Consider the following 16,264-nt stretch of genomic DNA (forward strand, 5'->3'; position numbering starts at 1 on the left):
ATCAAGTCCACCCCCTGATCCACTACCGCCGTAAACGCTACGTCGTCAGACGCTCGCCCCTCACACACCTCCGGCCCTCCCTCACCGACACCCTCCCGTCCCCCATCCGCCCCCACCCCGGCACCCGCGAGCCCCACCCAGCCCCGCGCGCCGGAGCACGCGCAGTGCAGCTCCGGGCGGGCGGCCGCTGTCAGGCTGGGTGGGCGTGTCCGGGGAGCGATGGGCGTGACCAAATCAGCTGTCAGAGCGGGTGGGAGTGGCCAGATGCGCGAGGGGGCGTAACCAGACATGGGGGCGTGTCCTGCGGGCGCGGCGGGGTCAGGGGGGCGGGGGAAGCTGCCGGGCGGGCGGGGAGCTGCCGGCGGGGACACGGTGGGCTTGGAGAGGCGCTGCTGCCGCTGCCGCCGCTGCCGGCACCGGGAGGGCATCGGCCATGGACGCCACCACGCTGGAGCTAGACGCGGTGAAGTTCGCGCAGCTGGCGGTGCAGCGGGATCAGAGCGGGCGCTACCAGGAAGCGGTCTTCTACTACAAGGTACGGCGGGTGGGGGCCGCTTCCCTCGGGGCGCCAGTGTCCCCGTCCCCTCACCGCGCTGATGCTCCGGAGCTACCGGAGGGTTCGCACTTCCCCCCAGCCAGCGGAGGGCCGGGGCAGGGAGGGAGGGGCGGCCGGCGCGGCCCGGCGCGGCCCGGTCCTGCCGGCGGGGAGGGCGCGCTGGGTCAGCCCGGGGTGTGTGCCCGGGGACGGCCCGCTCGGCCCGGGGAAGGCGAGGCGGTGCCCGCCGGGAGGAGAGCGGAAGGCCGGCCGTGCGCCTCCAAAGTTTGTCCGTCAGTCTCCGAAGGAGCCGCGTCCCTCAGGGCGGGTTGCGAAATGCCTTTTCCCTGCGTCTGGTTTTTAGGTGGGAACGAGCGCTGCCCCTGCGCTGCTGTTTAGGAGTGGCACCGCAGGTGCTGTGCTGGATAAGTGGGTGCCGGCGCTTCTTCCAGCTACTGGAAGCTCAGCCCCCTCGGTGCTTCTCGGAAGCTTCGTCGTAACCTAAAAACGTCTCTGCCTCGCTACTTCTACGCTTTCGTTCCTGGCCTCTCCCCCGCCCCCGCCAGGCCGGAAGGGCTGATCAGTTTTGTGTTGGAGATGTAAGCGCTGGGCATTTTGGAGAACCACAAGTCGCCAATGCTGCTGCTCTTGAGTGTGCAGCTGGAAACAACTCTATTGTACAATTGGTCATCAAAAAAAAAAAAGTCTATGGTGAAATACAAGATGCTCAGCAGTAAGACAGCTTTAGATCATAAGCTGTCAGTGATGTGTTTTTAACCACGTATGAATATTCTTTCCATTAGGGACCAGATTTTATTATTTAAGTACAGCTTCAGGTTGGTGTATCCAAGGGTGTAATGAGATTGATTCAGTGTCTTGCTCAATATCTATAGACTTACTACTGATATTTAGTAAATCTTGTGCAACTATTGTGTATTTTTCACCTGTGTAAGTTGTCTCATTTTGTTGGGTTTATGTTTTGCATAGTTACATTAAAGTTCCATATCCCACTGGCTTTACTTCTCACCTGCGAGGAGGGATTTTTTTTAAGGCTATGTTTATCCTTGTCACATTAATTGTTCTGCAAATTCCATTATTCCGCCAAAGTAATTCTTTCTCATTAACTTGGTAAAGGCTTGGTAGCTGGCCTTCTGCTTCATGAGTGTTAGGTGTCTATGAAATGTTTAAAAAGCATAGTATTATTATTGTGGTGGCCTGTGCATGTAAGTGGGAAGGGATAGGAAGGGAAGTATCTTTTTTTTTTTTACCCTGGTTGTTAATGTAGTGTGAGTTAAGTTTATATATGTAAAGCATATGTATACAAAAGTTATAGTTACCCACAATAACACTGATAAACTCTGTACTTTCCAGCAGCAGTGTGTGTGCATGGTCTGATATCCATGCACAGTATTGCTTCAGTACCGTATATTTCTGCATATATCTGAAAGATATTATTCACTGCTCTACATAATAAAAACATCTCTTTGTGCAAGTAATCATCCTTGTACGCTTTTGAACAGTGTGTGGAAAATCTTTTTCAGTTGCTGCATATGGGTAGTGTTCTTGCTAAGTGCAAAAACGCATTCCTGGCAATCTTGGTGCGCTTGAAGCTTACACATGACAAAGAGTGTAACCTGGGTAGTGTTTTCTGGTGTGCAAAAGCTGTGCCAGAGAGCAGCACAGTCACAGATTTGACCCTGTTATAGCTTTGAATCACAACTGCAGGTAAGGTTTCTGCTGTTCAGACAGGTGCCTCTTGGCAATCCAACACTAGATACTGACGCTTGTGTCAGATTATATGCAATGGTGTTGGTGTTCAGTCCTATTGTGATCGGGAGGAGTGAGAGCAAACTCAGCAGATACTATTAAAGCGGAATTCTTTATGTATATTTCAACCGAGATAGGTTTGGCTTTCTGGATATTGCCTGAAGAATCATTGCCCTATTAGATTAAACAAAAGTAGTTAGAAAATATCATCTAGTATTTTGAGGCCCTTCATGCTTTTCTTTTTGGACAATGCAAGTAAGATCTGGCCCATCACTAACTTTCTTATCAACTGATCTAAGCAGTTCAGAGCCCACTGGTGCAACTACTAAGCATGTGGGAAAGCCTAGATGTTGAACTGGCTTCTGCGAGAAAGTGACCTTAAGGATGAAACATGGAAAACGCTACAGTTGTTGCCCATAGACAACAGCGAAACAGACCAGTCTGAATGGAATTTCTATGGCTTGCAAGTGCTGTTCACTTCCTGCTGCCACTTAACTTTGATAGATCCCTAGAGGAGGGCTGCATGTGAACCAGCCTAGGACAGCTTGCTAATGGTGCTCTGCAAAAATGTCAAGATCATTTTTGGATACCCAGTGACCTCAGCAAAGCTGCTAAAGGCTGTTGCTAAGTTTGAGTGTTGACCAGCAGTTAGCATCTTGCAGAGTGACAATGAGTAGTTAGCTTAGTGTGGCTGTGGCACACTACTCGTGACAAAGAACAATAATGATAGTGAAGAGATCATAAATACTAACTCTGAATTGCACGTCCATCTGGTCACTGGAAACAGCTGGCAGGCTGGCTCTGCAGGTCAACTTCTTTAGTCCTTTGGAGGCTTAATTTATAAAAGACTGTTTTCATTATGTTTACCTTTTAAAACCAGGCAAAACAGTTGTTCCTGAAGGTACAGAAGCAACATCAGTTATACATTGATTTTGCAGCACTGTTTTGAAAATCCACATTTGTTCTTTGCATCATATGTAGACAACACGCCCTTTATGATAGAGCACCTGTTTTGTCAGTCTGTACTTGTCGTATGTCACAGACAAATATATTCATCCTTTGAGCAGGTAGCTGTAGTGCATTTTTTCCTCCTCCTAGCTGTGTGCTAGACCTTAATGGTAGTTAATTGCTACATATAAATGGAACTTCAGTTTACCTTTCTGTGGCTGTGGACGTTTTATGTGACGTAATATGGAGATGGATGCCGACAGGGAGTATGTGGTACTTGGTTCTGTGATGCTTCTTAGTGAAAATTCATCCTGATAACAAGTACAGGCTGTGTCAGGGTCAGTTTTAAGCTTGGGCAAACTGGGCAGATGAGTAGGGGAGCAAACTGCAAAGCTTGACAGAAACAATGGCCATAAAGCACACAAGGGGTTCGTGTACCATGGTTCTGTGCTTGCCCTGTGCAGAGCAGCCTCTCTGAGCACTGTCTTTGTGAAGCAGCTCTCTAGTTACTATTTTGCTTTCTACGGTGCCAGCCTGCCTGCTGTACGACCACCTCCTCTCCTCTTGTGCTGCAGAGAAGACGAGCACTGCCACAAGAATGTTGTGGGTTTTTTCCCCATGCCAATAATGAGGACAAAATAAGGTTTTTATCCTCATTTTTGTGGGTGACAAGTGTGGATTCCCCATGTGGTTCTGAGACCGTGTCAGGTCTGGCTATTTATTGCAGCCCTGCCAAACCTTACATGTTTTTCATAAATTTAGTGAATGGATAGACAGCTTATGCAACTGAAGGTGTTTTTTCTTAGTAGATTTGTACAGTATGGGACAAGCCTTAATGTGGGTAGCATACTTGTGCTTCTGAGCTGGAGGCCTACGCTCCCTTCTGGAAGTAGACTTGCATCCAGTATTTTTGTGTACGTGCAAATATTTGAAAAAACAAGTTTGAGAAGGTAGGAAACCTCAAATTTATAGACTTTCCACATTTGATAACTTTATCTGAGTAATACTAAAAATCCCCCAAAATTCTTTGCATCTGATTTTGAAAAGCTTTTATCATTATTATCAGATAAAATGCAAATAAGTTGAGTAGCTAAATTTTCCTAACCTTAAATCCACGGCTTTAAAACCAAACTGGTTTCAATGCATGCTTGGAAAGTTTTACTTAAAATCTCCTAATTTCATACGATACTTTACAGACAGGCCTAAGATCTTGTCTTACAGAACTTATAAATATTTTTATAGTCTTATAGGTTTTTCCAGATGTGAGAAATTGAACGTGATCTAATTTATAACTTGAAACTTCTTCTTTCCAACAGAATTTCCCTTCAGCCACTGAGTCTTTTTGTGGATGTAAGGGTTTGCTTTCATGCAGCTCGAGGCTGTTGTAGGCCCTCTGTTTATGGAAAGTAATTTTCTAGGCAGCAAACATTAACTTTGTCTCAAATTCTTCTGTCTGCAGGAAGCCGCACAAGCCTTGATTTATGCTGGGATGGCTGGGTCAAACTTGGAAAATATTCAAGAAAAAATAAATGAGTACTTGGAGAGAGTTCAAGCTCTCCATTCAGCAGGTGGGTAAGGAGCTTTCCACTCAATTAATTTAAGCAGAGGTTTAATTAGAAAGTTGTTTACCGCTGTGAAATACATATCAATGGTGTTTGCTCTGTTTTTCATTATTCTAATTTTCTTGTCCTTTGTGAAGAACCACAAATAAGCGTATCAGTGCTTTGAATTCTGATACATCAGAAATTAAGTGGAGACTGAACTACCTAAGGACTTGGGTGTGGGTATTCTTTGCTTTTAAATATTTTGAGGAATCTCATCTGCAGAGAAAACATGAGAAAGTAATTAAATATAGCGATAAAAATTGATCAGGAACAAATCAAAACACACATCTGAGGTTAGCTGCATGATGGATTTGAAGCAAGAGGGTTCTGATATTTATATATAATTACTAATGTTGAGAGGGCAAAGGAGCTCTTTGCTCTCATAAGAGTTTCCTTGTTTGATCTGGTTTCAGTGTTTCTGCTTAGGCTAAATCCTTAAATTTTTGCACACCTGCAATTCTCAATTAGAATCATAGAATCACTTGGCCAAAAAGGGACTTTGGAAGGCCTATGTCCAGCTGAAAGCAGGGTAGACATTGATTTTTAGACCAAGTTGCTTAGGTTCAGTCAGGTCCTAAAAACACCTAAGGACAGAAATTTCCTGGTGCCTCTGAGTCCCCATTCCAGGGTGCAATTGTATTTCTAGTGATTATTTTTTTATATATATCTAGTTGTATTCTCCCCTGTTTCAATCCATAGCCACTGACTCTCATTCCCTTTCTTCACACTGCAGTGAAGAAAATGGATTCAGGCTCTTTCTTGACAACCTCAAAACTAATGGCAGGTTGCTATTAGGTCCCCTCCAAAGCCATCTCTCCTCCTGGCTGGACAAGCTGTGCTTCCTCAGCTTTTCTAAAGCCAAAGTCCTCCAGCCTCAACCTCACTGGGGACCCAAGGTGGGATGCAGCATTCCAGACAGTCTGCTGAGTGCTGAGTAGAGGGTGCCAATTGTTTCCCCACCCCCAAATCTCCTGGCTGTGCTCCTGATGATGCAGCCCGGGGTGCTGTTAGCCTTCACTGCTGCTGGGGTCCTGCTGACTCAGGTTCATCCACCTGTCCCCCAGACCCTTCTTCATGGGCCTGTACCCTGCAGCGTGTTAGTCTGTCCCAAGCACAGGGCATAGCATTTGTCCTGAGGTTCCTGGCAGCCTGTTACTTTAGCTTGTCTATGTCCATTTGAACACCTGTGTTCATTCATACAGCTGTGTGCTTGAATGAATTGGTTTGGTGGGGTGTGCAACCTTGGTGAAGATGTACTCTGCCTTCTCCTTCAGGTCATTAATAAAGGTATTAAATGAAGTGGACACCTAAGGAACTCGTATGTTTTCTTAGGTGATGTGTTTTCACAAATTATGCAGTATTTGACATAATTAAACATACTTGTTCTCAGTGTAGTATGAAAGAGATTTTATTTACATTATTTGACATCTGAAATATCCTGAGAGAGTATCTCTGCTTCAGGAAGGGGGTGGTCCTTGCCTAGATGTTTTTAGTGAAGTCTGGAAAGATTTAGTTTCCAGACAAGAAATAGTTATTACTCATCTGATTAGGGTTGCTAGTGTTTCCATACCATGTTAAGGATGTTTTTACATGTCTGCTGCTGAAGAAAGCTAAATACTTTCTTTTTTGTTTAGTTCAGTCACAGAAAACAGACCCTCTGAAGTCAAAACAACAGTTGGACTTGGAGCGTGCTCACTTCCTAGTTACACAGGCTTTTGATGAAGATGATAAAGGCAATGCAGAAGAAGCTATAGAGTTGTACACAGAAGCCGTGGAACTCTGTTTGAAAACAGTATGTTAAGCTACAGGTTAACTTGGTGGAATTATGTGATGGTAAGAAATTCTTCAACTTACACAAGTGACTGACTCTTAAAGGCTGGCTTGAAAATGGAGTACCTGTATTTCTAAAAACTACTTTTTAATCTTTTTTTTTCCCCACTGTTTTTTTTTTTATTGTTTCTTCCAGCCTGTGTTGTGTTGCTATACAACGCTGTAAATTTATGGGGTCTTGTGATTTATGTGTGGGGGTTTTTTTCTGAACTGGATCATACTAAAAACTAGAAATATTCTGGAACGTTTTTCATGTTAATTTTTGCCCTGGAGCAAATACAGTGCTAAACCAAATTAAAAACTGTTAAAACTGAAGATGACTTGCTAATGTGTCAGCTGTATTACTTTCTGACTACATTAAAGGAAGTAATTTAAATGAAATTTTTGTGTGTGACACTTTCTGAAGATGTAATAGTCTACTGATGCCAAAACTAGTAAAAATAGTACTTGATTGCTCAACATTAAAGCTATTATGAGTGAATTCAATTCACACTGAAATTAATAAGGACAAATTCGCCATTATGTAACTGATGAAGAATATAATTACAGGTACTGCTTTTTTCCCCGAAGTCCAGTTGCCTTAACTAACTCATTATAAGAAGAGCTCACCATCATAATGTAACTCCACCAAGTCTGTTTTTCTTTTTCCCTTCTTTTCCCTTTTTATAATGTAAAAATATATGTGGGTTGTTGAGAGTGGTATGTTACTGTTGCTACATGCTAGAGTAAGTTCTTTTCTCTAAATTCTGTAAACAGGTTATACATAGGCTAAAAACCCCTGGTGATGCAGTGTAACCAGATGAAGAGTTAGTAGAACTGCTCTAGTTTTTCCACTTGAGCTGTTGGAGCAGAACATTTTCAGTCTATTACATAACATCTGCTGTGGCAGTGTACTGTTTTTCCTCTGCTGTGTTCCTCCTTCTGTTGTGTCAGTGCATGACAATATTACTGAAGTTAGTCTGAAAGTATGTATTTTGTACATATATTTTTCATGTCTGAAAGAACATATTTTTATTAATAACTGCATATATCGGGTACTTCATGAGGTACAAGATACCGCTGAAGTTTCTTTTAATCTTGACTAGCATATTATTTTGTTGACATAATGGTAAACTTTGTCCCTTGGGGTGACCCAAAAGTACCTTCTTCTTCCCAGGATGAAAGAAGATTGAAGTAACTCTGCTGTCTTGAAGCTTTACTTCTATTTTTCTCCTTAGAATATGCAGGTGGAGAAATTTGTTTCTTCCTTACCCTTAAAGTACTCAGAGAGCAGCCATTTCTCCTCTTCTGTGACTGATTCCTAGATGACTGTGCTGGTGTTCCATCTCCATTGCTTACCTTCATACATCTTTCAGAATCTTTTCCAACCAGGAACTCCAGCATGTAATTTATTTGCAAATGAAGTTAGTAGCTTGTGGAGGGTGTTTCTCATTTTGTTTCCTGGGGTGAAAGTAGGTTGCTTTTTGTATCCTCAGTTGACCTGGCTGACCTGGTCAAGCTACAAAACTAGAACCTGAAACCTGTCACACTTGTGGGTGTCACAGGAGAAGCCACACATAATGTTGTGCCTCTTGCAGATTGTTTAGCAGCAGAAGCCATGCTTCACCTGTAAGGAAAAGGAAAGTGTAAACTGTCATAGCTGACCTCCCAACTGGGAACAGAAGTTAGCACTCTTGATACCTGTTTCGTTGCCCTGTCATAGTTTATTTTATGCCTTTGGTTGCAAGTTAAAAATGTTGTTCTTGCACATCTGTCTTGTTAGTTTGTATTTTATGAAAGTAAACATTCAAAAATGTATTTTTTTTTCCTAAGTTACCCTGATTATTTTTGACTCATTTGGGGAAAAGAATTAGAACACATCCAAGCTCAGTAGTGTATGTTACATTTGGTTTTGTGTTCTTTCTGCCCATAGTGTTTTAATACAGTTAATTCTTCTGGCAAATTTTTTTCTGTATGTTATGTTTCCCATGCTGAAGAATTTTGAACATCACTTCCATTCTATGAACATTTTACTAGAACAGCAAAATGATATTTATGTACTTCATATGGGTTTTATGATGAGATTTTAAAAAAAGAACAGCAAAAACCCTACAAGCCCCACATATTTGCTCATTTAAAAATAGAATTGGAAAAAAATAGCTATTTTCAGGGTAATCTGGAATTATGACAAATTGAGCTTTTAAAACATGCTGGGTTTCTTTCAATGTGTAGCTTTGTTTTTTCTTGGGTTTTTTTTGTGCTTTAGGCTACTGAAACTTCAGAAGCAGGCCTCCAGTCCAAACTGAAACAGCTGGCTCGACAAGCACTGGATAGGTGAGTACTGCTAATGTTGGTAAATATACTTACTGTCAGCTCTAAGTGCACCCTCTGAGTTGTGTTCTCAGTCTTGCATGTCTGTATGGTTTCTGGGTAGACCAAGCTCCCGTAGACTTCTCCTTGGAGCTAGCTGCCAGCTGCTACACTGCTGAAGGTAGCAGCTGTTGTGCCAACCCTCTGGGAATCTTGGGACATGTAGAATTAGGAAAGGACTGTGTATATGCTCGAACAAATGCACTACTTCAGTATTCAGAGATATATATCAGAGCTTCTATAAAAATGCTGAATTGAAGCCAGCATGAAATTAAGGTGTCACTGTCCCTTCATAAGGAAGACAACTTGGAAACTGGGAAACACTTATCTTGACAATAGCAATCTAATTGCATGGTATATGTGTAATAAAGTGTCTGTCTGATACAATTTGCACAAGTATAAGTTCAATATACCTCTTCTAAAATCAGCTCTTTGATGGTGAATCATGGCCTATGCCAGGCAAAGTTTCAGTGTAAGCTGGTTTTTAGCACTGCTCAGTCTGTGTTCAGAAAGAAACCAGTATTTTGCATGTGTGTGACCATCCACCAGCTTAATGCAGCAACAACAAAATGTGGCTCCTGAATACATAGTCTTCAAGTAGTTGAAATGCTGGCTTGTGAGAATGCCTGTGGGTTTTTACTGCTATTGTAGCTGCTAGCCAAAATAAATGAGGATATGAGAGGGTGCAAATCAGTTTTCTCTCTCTGTGTTTCGGTGATCTTGTTTTGAGATTCCAGATAATGAACACTTACACAAATTCTCCTATTAGCATAATTTAGAGGCAATACAAATCTAATGAGTTCTGCCAAAAGTAGCTTATGTGAGTTGGAAATGCTATCTTTTAATTGATTCAAGAACAGAAAAGTAAAGTACCAGCATCAGAAATAGATTTTGGGGTTCTTTTAGGGAAAGTGGTGAACAAATTGGGCATTTGTTCTTTCTATGTAATATATGTGGGAACATGAACCAAGAAAATCAGTAATTGAACCGTAACTATGTTTTTGTCATTGTTGTAAGTAAAATGCATTTTTATTTGCTTTAGAGCAGAGGCACTGAAGGAATCTATGTCAAAGTCATCTCAGAAAGAAAAGTCAACTGCAGCTAAACCAAATCAGCCAGTGAGAACGTTCTTCCCATTGGGACCTGATTTTTCTTTAAATGATAAACCACAGACAATCAGAGCAGTACAAGCTAGTGAACCTCAAGGTCAGAGATACACTGCAGAGGAGATTGAAGTGCTCAGGTAAGTTGAAGATTTTCCAAAATGAGTTCATGAGAGATCTGACTCTGAGAAGCCAAAGTACAGAGATGTTTTCATAAATTAAGCAACTGCACTGGAAATTGAGGTTGCATAATATTTTGTAGGACTGTGGCTTCTGTTGCATCCAGTTCCTTTTGCTTAGATTTTTATTATAGGTGGAATAAACTACAAATAATCCATAAAACCTTTAGCCTAAATTTTGAATTTTTAAAACTATCAAATACATCGATTTCAAGTGGCAGTTGCCTAGTTTTCAGAAGCACTGTTTTGTTAGCTTTTAAAAACTGATTTTGTTGCTATTATCTTTTGTAACTTAGTCTTTGAAAGATGATAGATAGGTTTGTTGTAACTATATTTTTTTTGTTATGACTTTTAGGAAGACTTCAAAAATTAATGGCATTGAATATGTACCTTTCATGAGTGTCGATCTGAGGGAACGTTTTGCCTTCCCTATGCCTTTTTCGTAAGTATGGTTCAATTTCTGAACTTCACTTTTGTTTTTATTTTCAAAACTTTCCCATATTTGGTATTTCCGTGTTTTCTTTTTAGGAGATTGAAATTGGTAAGGTAGGGTTTTAATCATAATTCAGGCAGAGATACTTAAGTACTACCACTTCCTTCTTCCATTCTGAACTTAAGACTTCATTGTAGGCTGACCTTGCTGTATAGTGCTTTTGCAGTTGTGCCTTCAGGCCTATAAGGACAACATTATATTTGACTTTTTGGAATATTGGGCTGGGCTGGCAACTTGTTCCCATTATCTGATTCTGCTCCACACAGAGTTTAGCTCCCTTTGTGTCAGTTACCTGTAAACTGAGGGTGGTAGCCATTTCCTCTGTAAAGGACTATTCCGAGGAAGAGCGATATGTAGCTGCTAGACCTTCATTCATGAGCAATAATAATATGTCAAGATTGCACAGCCATAACAAAGACACTTGGGGTTGGTTTTTCATTTTGGTTTGGTTTTTTTCTCAATTTTTTGCTAAAGGCTTATCAATCAAACAAGCCTCAATTTTCAAAACTAAAGAAAGTTTTTATTATTAGGTTCATCATATTCAAATAAAGTGCAGAATTTGAGTTTCTACTGGTGTAGGTGGCTTTTTGGAATTCCCTTCTGTTCAGTCTTTTATGAAGGAAACTCCTGGGTTTTATTTCATATTTTTAATTTTTTTTTCCTCTAAAAATCACACACTTAGAAGTGATGTTCTTTGAAATTGTTTTACAGCTTTTTAATTGTTTTGTACATATTTTTCACAACCTATCAGATGTACATAGGATTGGTCAAACCATGAAAAGCTTTTCTAAACTGCTACTGATTTATTTCTACTTTTTTTTCCTCTTTTAAATCTAGTGATAAATGCGGGAAGTTACCATTATCCCCCAAACAGAAAGCAATGTTTGCCAAGTGGGTGCGACCAGATGACATAACAAATAACCCTACCATGATCTACACTGTATCAAGTTTCAGCATAAAGCAGGTAAATTGTTCCTAAAGAAAAATGTGTGCTGCTCCCAGGGAACTTTCTTGTTCAAAAAGGAATCCCCAAATGTGAGAGTTCATTCCTTGGCCCTCATGAGGTTAAATAAATAAATAAATAGTATCACTTCAGATTCCGTAAGTTTTCTGTCCACAAGAATAAACAGGTGTTAGCAGTGACAGTGAAAATTAGAATTTGAATTCCAGCTGAAAATCCTGTTTTCCAGAAATAGGTAGTATGAAAAAGGCAGGGTGTACTCTGCAGCAAATTGCTCACTTCATTTACTGCATGGGGAAAATAATGAGCAAGATCTTTAAATTTTTATTTGATGGGAAGCAGTGGCCCTTTGAGAACAGGGACGTATCCTAGTGTCAAGTTGCAGATGGTCCAAACTATTCTGGAATCTGTAATAGGTTATGCCCTTGGATATGGTATTTGGGAGGAAGGAGTAAGTGTGAATGCATGCTGAGGTATCTGTGCTTGCCTCTGATTGTCATTAATAATTCTAACTTTGGTTTGCTATGTAGGGGACCCGTGTTGAACAAGCATACACTTCCTGCCTTTTTAGTAGTGGCTTTGTTTCTCTTCATTTAAAGCTTTCCTTTTTGAAGGCAATTACTAACTGATGGTTTTCCTTCCCTCCATACACTGCATTCATCTTTCAGTGTTTGAGTTATTAGTAAATGTCCTCACTGGTTTTCTTTCCTTTGTAGACAATAGTGTCAGATTGCTCTTTTGTGGCATCACTAGCTATCAGTGCAGCATATGAAAGAAGATATAACAAAAAATTGATCACGAGGTACGTAGCTGTTGCTTTCTAAGGTCTTTCCAGACTTAATACTGCCAAGCTTTTGCAAGATGTTCCGTGACACTTGTGCACAGTAAAAACTAGCATTTGTTTCACCTTCATCTCCCTTGGACTCATGTGGTTTCAGCACTTCTAAGAGGAGAGCCAACTATATATATATACGTGTACAGACACTGGCGTTTAACTTAGATCTGCTTCAAGGAGTAATGAATAGTTTGGAAGGGGTTTTTATTTGTTTGGGATTTTTTTAATAGAAATTTTACTTATAATGCTTCATAGTTTCATTGCAACTCATTGTAGAATTAATGTTAACAAAACTGTCTCAGTTGCACTCGTTGGGCATCCCATGATAAATTTGCCATAGGTTTTGTGGACTTTGATGGGAGCCCCTTGCCAGACCAGTGTATGAATGTTCTTGGATTGCTTTGTTTTAACCTATTCTTGTTAGAACTGGTGTTTTCAAGAGCAGTGAGTTCTGCACTGCCTTCTCCTTCAAATGTTTAACTTATAAATACAGTACTTGCCTGAATTATATTACAGATATGTAAATACCATTTGTTTAATAGTAAGATAATTTTCTTTGCTTTGCTTCTGTTTGAGAAACAATTAGATTATTTATGTTCTTTTTGCTACTGTATTAAGCAGAAACCTGCAGGAAAAGCAAGGCCTGAAAAATAAAACCTATTTGTACATGATTATTTTTTACTTTAAATTTTAGTTACTTTTTCATTAAAAATTCTATATTGATGTTAAGTATAAATTCCAGAAACAAACTGTGTTAATCCCACTCTTATTGTTATCAGCCAAGTAATTTGTCACAACTTCCTCTTTTTCTTTTTCTTTTTTTTTTCTATTAACAGTATAATTTACCCTCAGAATAAGAAAGGGGAGCCAGAGTATAATCCATGTGGTAAATACATGGTGAAGCTTCACATCAATGGTGTACCTAGAAAGGTAAATGGCTTTGGGGAGACTTAGTGCTATTACTGTTTTAGTCATCTATTTTAAAGGCTTGGTCTGCTTCACTGTGAAGTGCTTGCATAGCAAAAAAATCCTTATATCACTTAAAAGAATTATGAAAACCAAACAGGAACAAAACTACATATCCCATATTTATGAATTGAGTGTGCACTTTTTCACCCCGTCTTAGAAAGGAAGTTACAGAATTTAAAGGTACAGAGGGGGACATCCAGGAAGAGTATAGATATGGAATGATCATAGAGGAGTAACTCAACTGCAGATTTTTAGTAAGGAGAGGAGATGCCTGAACACAGAACTTCTTAAACTGACAAAAAACCTTAATTTTCTTTTCAGCACAATAAATAAGGACATAAAATAATGTATTTCTTCATATAATACTTAATAGCAGCGCTGATTATTGCAGATTATATTGTCTGATGAATGTTTAGGGGAGTTCAGAAGTAGAGTGAGCATATTCATGAGGGTGGGGGAGTGAGGCGAAATTCATCAAAGGCTCTTAATTGCTAAGATATAACCTCTGGGTCAGGAAGTCCTCAAGCTGCAAAATTCTGGAATCTGAATGTTTCAGGAAAGTATCATTTACGTGTTTGCCTTGCTCTTATTACCTCTTCCAAAATGGCTTCCTTTTGTTATGATGAATGGCCATTTGCTCTTCTATGAAAAGGATTATTCGTTTTTGCACAGATAGGATTTGACCAGAAAATGTGCTGTGTTGGTAGCCTGGATGTAATGGACTAATGCCAACAGAAAACTGAAAATCTATTCAGGGAAACTGTCTCATACCACTACAAGTATGCAGGAAAAATCTGTGATAATGAGGAATATATGCTACCCAATATAAGGAAGAAATGTTAATACTGTAACAGCTGCTGCTATGAGTTGTTTTCCCTCTTCAGAGGGAAGAAACTTGAATCTGGAAGTAGAGGCTATGAAAGTGATATGACACAGTTTGTTTCCTTATAGACAAATAAATGTTTATTTTTCTGCTGGCTACCAAGCACAGTCCATGCTCTTGATTCCTAATTAGTTGAGGAATGTTGTTTGGCTTTTCTTTACTTTTTTATGCTTGTTATTACACTGAACATTTCTGCACGTACCTTTTGCAATAGATATTAAACACTTTATAAGACTGTACTGTCATCATTCCTATTTTACATAGGGGAAAGAGAGGCAGCCGATCACTGGACACTCAGTTGGGCCAGTGCAAGTCAGAGATGGCAACAGAATTTCTTTTTCACTTGGGCAAACCACTGCAGAATTGATAGAGGTGTTCACATGGGAGAATAATGGTCAGGTCTGGTTGTATCTGAGAAGCTGTGTACTAATAAGGGGTTTGGTTTATTTCCTAAGCACTTTCAAATTATTTTATTAGGTTTATGATGATTTTTCATTCATTTCAAACAGGTAATCATAGATGACCAGTTACCTGTTGATCATAGTGGGGAACTTCTCTGCTCTTATTCTAATAATAAGAATGAATTATGGGTGTCACTAATAGAAAAGGCTTACATGAAGGTCATGGGAGGATATGATTTTCCTGGATCAAATTCTGTAAGTATGAGATTATTTCTTAGAGGAAGAAATTCCACTTAGATAATATTGGGTCCAATAATTTCCTTCTAGTGTAATCAAAGTGAATTGCTTGGGCAGACAAGTATTGGGTTTGCCATTTTCTTAATTTTTTTTTGTTTCTTTCTTTCAAATATTCTTAGCTGTACTTAAGGAAATTATTCTATCAAAGTAGAATGAGCAAGATATCTTGATGGTCAGAGTTAATCTTAGTTCTCAGACTGCACTATTGACACTTGTGGGCGGGAAGTACATGTGTTTTATATAAAGCCTAGATGAAAGTGGTGGGTGAAGTCATAAAGTTTCTTTGCCCATATCAATACTGTTGATTTTGGTTTCTAACTCAATAGGGCAGTTCTCCCTCATTAGGTGATGGAGTCAGCTAGGAAAGGAACGGGCTAGTCATTCAGTACGTGTATAGGGAGGGAGCAAGTACTTTGATCTGTGCAAGTTTGTTTATCAGATTGTTCCACTCACCTACATAAATATGTATCGGGTTCCTATAATGTGGTTACTAAAGAAACAGTCATTGATTGTACTGCAGCTAAACTGGCATGCAAATTATTCTTTCAAATGGGGACAGTTTACTGAAATGAGTATCCCTTATAATCTTAATTTGTTACTTAGGAAGCCTTTCTGATTTCACTTTAAAATTCTTTAAAATTTTAATAGTATATTTTTTCATTTCATGGTGCTGTTCATATTCTAGTTAATCACATTCTTGGAGGGTATACTAGGTAATCATCATCCCTTGAAAAATTATTATGGAACAAATGTGGCTTTGTGTAAGGGGTAAATGTAGCACACATTTTTATCTGTGCATATGTCAGTGTCAGGCTGCTTTGTTTTGAAGGACAGAAGCTGGTGAGAATAGATGTGTTTTATTCTCATTGTTGTTCTCTAACTTGCTATCTGGAAAAATAGCTTGACTTGTGACATTTAATCTCCACCCTTCCCACCCCCTCTGGTTTCCACTGTATTCTAGCTTCCTTGTATAATCAGGGTTACTTACTGGCTGTCTTGTACTTGTAATTCCTCAAGTTCCCACCCAGCAGTGCTGGTTATTGACACTTCAAGCATTTAGAGTGTCTGCTTTTGCTTTGAGGAGTAAAAAGCAAAAGAAAAGGAATAAGC

General features: G+C 40.0%; 1 protein-coding gene across 6 annotated transcripts in view; it reads left to right on the forward strand.

Moving 5' to 3' along the window:
* The first annotated feature begins 341 nt into the window (after positions 1–341).
* Positions 342–16,264, forward strand: part of CAPN7 (calpain 7) — a 33,101-nt gene continuing 17,178 nt past the window's right edge. For 4 of the 6 annotated variants that reach the window (XR_004358517.1, XM_032696232.1, XM_032696365.1 and 1 more), the window contains exons 1-10: positions 342–535; positions 4,710–4,818; positions 6,489–6,646; positions 8,930–8,997; positions 10,076–10,276; positions 10,671–10,757; positions 11,646–11,772; positions 12,486–12,571; positions 13,441–13,534; positions 14,966–15,112. Coding sequence is in view for 5 of the 6 variants with exons in the window: in XM_032696232.1 (XP_032552123.1) it covers positions 434–535; positions 4,710–4,818; positions 6,489–6,646; positions 8,930–8,997; positions 10,076–10,276; positions 10,671–10,757; positions 11,646–11,772; positions 12,486–12,571; positions 13,441–13,534; positions 14,966–15,112 (1,179 nt within the window). In the remaining variant the exon portion in view is untranslated. Of the gene's footprint in view, positions 536–4,182; positions 4,201–4,709; positions 4,819–6,488; positions 6,688–8,929; positions 8,998–10,075; positions 10,277–10,670; positions 10,758–11,645; positions 11,773–12,485; positions 12,572–13,440; positions 13,535–14,965; positions 15,113–16,264 lie in introns of those variants that run through there. The other 2 variants (XM_032696447.1, XM_032696513.1) reach the window with 2 other exon arrangements.

This window comes from Chiroxiphia lanceolata, chromosome 1 (genome assembly GCF_009829145.1).
Source record: "Chiroxiphia lanceolata isolate bChiLan1 chromosome 1, bChiLan1.pri, whole genome shotgun sequence".
In the NCBI taxonomy this organism is placed as follows: Eukaryota; Metazoa; Chordata; class Aves; order Passeriformes; family Pipridae; genus Chiroxiphia; species Chiroxiphia lanceolata.